This window comes from Hyperolius riggenbachi, chromosome 10, assembly GCF_040937935.1.
Source record: "Hyperolius riggenbachi isolate aHypRig1 chromosome 10, aHypRig1.pri, whole genome shotgun sequence".
Classification (NCBI taxonomy): domain Eukaryota; kingdom Metazoa; phylum Chordata; class Amphibia; order Anura; family Hyperoliidae; genus Hyperolius; species Hyperolius riggenbachi.
Window position 1 is genome coordinate 62,247,529 of NC_090655.1, and position 6,000 is coordinate 62,253,528.

A 6,000-nucleotide genomic window follows, 5' to 3' on the forward strand; every position below is an offset into this window, starting at 1 on the left:
AGGTTAGTGCATTGTGTGGAACTACTGGTTGCTGAGCCCTGTCCCTGTCTTGGTTAGTATATTGCTTGGTGCTCTTAGTTGCTGACCCAGTTCATGTCTTGGTTAGTATGTTGCATTATACTTTTGGTTGTTGAGTCCTGTTCATGTCTTGGTTAATATGTTGTGTGGGTACTGTTGGTTGTTGAGTCCTGTCCATGTCTTGGCCAGTACATTGCGTGGTAATATTAGTTGCTGAGCCCTGTCCATGTCTTGGTTAGTATGTTGCATTGTACTATTGGTTGCTGAGCCCTGTTCATGTCTTGGTTAGTATGTTGTTTGGAGCTATTAGTTGCTGAGCCCTGTTCATGTCTTGTTTAATTCGTTGCATGGTACTATTGGTTGAAAAAAAAATGGAGTACTTACCTCGGGAAGGGAAACCCTCTGGATTCTTATGATGCTTACCCCTCAGTCCTTTTCTGCCTCCTGGATCCAGCACAGAATGCCCCCGAACTCCATGCGCAGCAATATTTTTACCTTTTTGGCTTCCAGTGCACAGCAGTGGAAGCTTTCTGATCGGGTTCCAGCAGAAATAGCCAAACCCCATCAGGTCTGCTTTACTGCACAGGTGTGAGTTGCTTTTGCCTGCACAGTAGAGTAGACCCGATTGGGTTTGGCTTTTTCTGCCAGAGCCTAAACAGAGAGCCTCTACTGCGCCTGCGCTGGAGCCCTGATGGTAAATATTGCCGTGTGCTGCTGTGCCTGCGTAGTGCTGCTTGTTAGGCTAATTTTTGGGGGAGCCAGCGCTGGATCTCCACGGCTACAGAGGATGGGGAAAGTCTCATTAGGATCCTGAGGCTTTCCCTTCTCGAGGTAAGTACCCCATATGGGCTGTTTTTTGCTTGTTTTTGTTTTTTTCTCTGTTACAGATGTACTTTAATAGCTACACTATATACTCCTACTGATCAGGGTCTCTATTATCAATTCTATGGTAGTTCTAGGTAGGACCACCTTTATTTAAAACTCTATACTCATTTTGGGCAGGGCCTTCCTGAATTGGGAGAACTAGACTAATATACAAATACTGAAGAGGACCTCCTTTAACCCTTACCCTGCTTTTTTTTTATTTTTTATTTTTTTTATTACGTGCCTTGCAGTTCCACATTGGTTTAAAACTCCCACAGTGTAATGCAGAGCAGCGCATGATATTTACCTGACCTGGAGGCAGGATCAGCTCTCTTCTTCCACCACCGAGTGGCGCTGTAACACTGAAAGCCTCCATCGGGTACCGATCACATCATATCGTGATCTGGATGTAAAGGATGATGTCCGCATTACAGCACCACTCGGTGGTGGGAGACGAGAGCCAAACCTGCTTGCAGTTTAGGTTAATATTGTGCTCCCTCTGCCGCTTTGCTGGGGGGAGGCAGCCCGTATATAGCCGGTTGCAGCAGCCCTGCCCCAAGTTTTAGCACACAAAATAACTCACATGGGGCTGCTAAACGGTTAATAAGGAACACTGTGCTAGGGATGGTCAATGAGATGCAAATTTCGAGGTGATGCAGCATTGTGTAAATTTTTGCAGCTTGAACATGAACCAATCAAATCCTGCTGAGGTAAAATCCAGTTGGTTCATTTTCTAGCTGCATACATATGCATGCAAAATGTGCATACTCCTGCATCAACTGGAAATGATTTGCATCTCCTTGACCATCCCTACACTGTACTAATATTAGGTATCACCACAGTGGCCTGCTTTTCACATGGCAATGTATCCTCGCGCGTTGAGGGTAAGGTTAGAGAGGGGAGGATTTGCCTGGTGTTGGTGGGGAGAGGACCCGCACCAGTGCTGTAGCAGCACAGAGGCTCTTGGAATACAGCGTGGCGATATGGGAAGGTATTTGTGGATGGGTGTGTACTGATCAGATTTAAAGTGGTTGGCGTTTTTTTTGGCTATGTGGACTGTGTGGCCAGGAGGTGGCGTCCCCCACAAATGAATGCCCTCAGAGGTGAGAAGGGGTCACAGTCTGATCTGTAAGGTGAGGCTGAGGCAGGGTATAGTGCACTCTAATAGGCAGGGAGACTCAAAGGGTTCAAATTGATGGATGTAATTTTTTTTCAACCTGGTAAATACAGCAGCTTCTGCTGTAATAAAATGTCATAAACAATCATTGGAGCGGTCAGAACAGCTGTGCATATTCTCTGCAAATAGCTCTAGCTTTATGTAACTTTTTTTTACAAACCATTTAATTCGTGTACATCTATAATTACAGCCAGCAGCAGTAGTAGTCCTTTTTATATGGCTGTTAAGTTACCTACTCGGAGTGTTTACATGTGCGGTCATATGGCTTAGCCACTGATGGATCGCAGTGCTGTAGAAAGAAAGAAAAAAGTTTTTTTTCCTTCTAACAGCCTGCTAGCCGCGATCACGGGCTAGCAGGCTTTCTACAGAGCGGAGCTCCATAATTGAAGCAGGAATATGCGTGTAATCCCTGCTAATCTCCTCCCCCAGGACTTGACACCAATCAGCGTTAGGCAGTCCTGGGGGAGCCACCTTGCGGCTGCCCATCGGCGTTAAAATCGCATATGATTTTGCACAATGTGAAATGCACGTAATGCTTTACAATGGCGATGCACTTCTGATCCTTTCTCCAGACCTTATTCACTGTTGTGATCGGGGGTGTCCTTTACAGCAGCATAATGGACAAGCATTTGCATTTATACTGTAAACTAAACCTCGCTCACATATGGGTCAACTTCCCCATCCCCTTCCAAGTGAAATATAACCTAAAGCCCTTAAAGGGAACCTGAAGCGAGTAAAATTATTTAAAATAAACACATGACGTAGCTGAAAATGAATATTACATACTTACCTCACCTTCAGTTCCTCTCAGAAGCTCTCCATTTTCTTCTTACAGTGATCCCTTACAGTTCTGACAAGATTTTGTCAGAACTAAAATATACCAGTTGCTGTCAGTTATATATCAGCAGCTGTCAGTTACAACTGAATGTGCAAGGTAATGTCCATGTTTCTCTATGGCTCAAGTGAGTGATATTACAGTTTAACAGTGTGCTGACCAGGAAGCTGTTATGCCGCATAACCCCTGGTTATGGGGTAATGGCCATTTTTAAAATGGAGGATGGAGAATTCCATTGATCATCGTGGACAAATGGGATGCGGGAGAGGGGAAAGCGATTGAGGAGTAGACTATCCAGGAGGTAAGTATGACCTGTGTATGGTTATTTTGACTTTTTATTTTCAGTTCAGGTTCTCTTTAAAGGACAACTGGGATGCGGAATTGTTCATGGACCGTTTGCAAACCGATTTCCGGAAGTTTGTCCAGCACTAGTCAGGAGAAACAATCTAGGGAGTGGGCAACTCCAGGTGTATTACACCTATCTGGAACTTGATGTGCATTAAAGGACAACTGTAATGAGAAGGATATGGATGCTGCCATATTTATTTCCTTTTAAACAATACCAGTTGCCTGGTTGTCCTGCCTCCTAATACTTTTAGCCATAGCCCCTGAACAAGCATGTGGCAGATCAGGTGTTTCTGACATTGTCAGATCTGACAAGATTTGCTGCATGTTTGTTTCTGGACACTACTGCAGCGACATAGATCAGCCAGGCAACTGGTATTGTTTAAAAGAAAATAAATATGGCAGCTTCCATATACCGCTCATTTCAGGACTTACAAGGCAATAATCATAAAGTTAAACACCTATTGTTTTTTATCATCCTTAGGGGACGCAATCCGCGCTCGTATGAGAGGTATCAGCGAAGGAGACTTGGGCGCAGGATACAGCCGGTATATGGCTGATCCTGCTGTTGCACAAGTTCCCCGCTCGATAAATACTATTCCCCCTCCAGGCCGCCATGGATGGTGGGGAATGAAATAATTCGGCTTCCAGCAATTGCTGGAAGCCAAATTATTGTTTTAAAAGTAACTAACTTCAGCTCATTCTTCTGAAGTTAGTACCTGTTGTGCTCTGCTATACCCGTAATACCTATTACGGCCTATGGTGGCGCCAGCTGCGCCCAAGTCTCCTGCGCTGAATTAAGTGATGATTCGCGCCCGCCCCCCCCCCCCCCCCTCTCATTCCGCTGTGTCTGTATTGTAATTTCTAGGCTACGGCTGGGTCCCGACCCGATCCCTCGGGTCGTCCTCAGCTGCCCCAATTAAGATGACTGCCAGGTCCTGCCGCGGCTGCACAGTTCTCATAGCCACAAGTGCGGCTGTGCAGCTCGAAGTCCTCCTCCAGCTCTGTTTTCGTTTCCGGCTGTCTCGCGTGCTCCCTAAGGATGATGATAAAAACAATAGGTATTTAACTTTTTTTTTTTTTTTTTATGATTTTCACCTCGTAAGTCCTTTAACCTGCCTGGCGTTCTATTAAGATCGCCAGGCAGGCTGCGGGAGGGTTTTTTTTTAATAAAAAAAAAACTATTTCATGCAGCCAACTGAAAGTTGGCTGCATGAAAGCCCACTAGAGGGCGCTCCGGAGGCGTTCTTCCGATCGCCTCCGGCGCCCAGAATAAACAAGGAAGGCCGCAATGAGCGGCCTTCCTTGTTTTGCTTACATCGTCGCCATAGCGACGAGCGGAGTGACGTCATCGACGTCAGCCGACGTCCTGACGTCAGCCGCCTCCGATCCAGCCCTTAGCGCTGGCCGGAACTTTTTGTTCCGGCTACGCTGGGCTCAGGCGGCTGGGGGGGACCCTCTTTCGCCGCTGCTCGCGGCGGATCGCCGCAGAGCGGCGGCGATCAGGCAGCACACGCGGCTGGCAAAGTGCCGGCTGCGTGTGCTGCTTTTTATTTCAGCCAAATCGGCCCAGCAGGGCCTGAGCGGCAGGCTCCGGCGGTACTGGACGAGCTGAGCTCGTCCAGACCGCCCAGCAGGTTAAGCTGTCCTAAGTAATCCTGGAATGCCAATTTTGCCAGGAGACCATTGAGAAAATAAACCTCTGACTTTACTGCAGGGAGCGTCAGTTGAGCTGTTCCCCAGAAACAGAATGTTGCTCCGCCCATACCTGCCCTGACAGTGAGACAGGGAAGGTGGGCGGGGAGCTATGTCACTGTGAGGCATGGGTGGAGTAACTTCCTGCTTCCAGGGTACAGATAAACTTCCTGCTGGTAGGTCGGAAGGCTAATTTTCAGGATGGGCTCGTGGCAAAACATGGCAGTATTTCTAGTTAAAAATAGTGATCTAAGTGAGTTTTTTTTATCAAAGCTCTCTAAGGCACAGTTCATTTAGGAATTTTCCCATTAGGTACTGTTCACACGCTATGTTCACGCTTGGTGCCATTCTGTCAGCTGTGGATGGACTGATCTATGAGGTCTTGTAAAATGATGCAGCTGTATCAGGCTTGGCATCTGTAAGGTTGTGTGAGATCAGTCACTCCCTCCAACTGGCTCTGTTGTCTCCTCTGCAGGTCTTAGAATCCAAGCTTGCTGCATGCAGGAACTTTGCCAAGGACCAGGCATTGTGCAAGTCTTACGTCCCGGGAAGCATGAACAGCAGCAGCAGCACAAGGCCCATACTAAGCAGCAGAACAAAGTTCTCCCATGCCGGGCACACTACGTTCTTTGATAAGGGGTACGTAGGAGCGACATTCACAGATGCTTGTATTGAGCGCTCAGTATCACTTCACACTCCTGCCACCTGTTCATTTCCTCTGTGTTGCCTTCACTGCACTACTTCATTCACTCATCATTACTATACTATCTGATTCTCAGATCTGTCACCCCTGGTGCAGCTCATGACGAGTGTCTGCCAAGTTATGACTGCTGTCAAAGGAGCGAAGCCTGTATTATTCCATCAACCGATTCAACGTAATACGCCTACATTTATCTCTTTACCGCATTGTCCACAGATGAGCTTCTAAAGCATTTTGGATGATTTATTGATAGAATATGAGATTGTAAGCAGTGTGTAATCCCTTTCTTTTAAGCTAGCACACATTAGATTTTCATCCACCAGTTGTCAGCATAAAGCCTTACACCAGACGGTTCTCGCCTAAGGC

General features: G+C 46.8%; 1 protein-coding gene across 1 annotated transcript in view; it reads left to right on the top strand.

Annotated features, from left to right (window-relative positions):
• LOC137536673 (tubulin-specific chaperone D-like) overlaps nucleotides 1–5,567 on the top strand; it is a 31,625-nt gene extending 26,058 nt beyond the window's left edge. Inside the window, exon 3 of the mRNA XM_068258910.1 lies at nucleotides 5,410–5,567. Coding sequence (XP_068115011.1) covers nucleotides 5,410–5,567 — 158 coding nt within the window. The remainder of the gene's footprint in view (nucleotides 1–5,409) is intronic.
• Nucleotides 5,568–6,000: the final 433 nt, after the last annotated feature.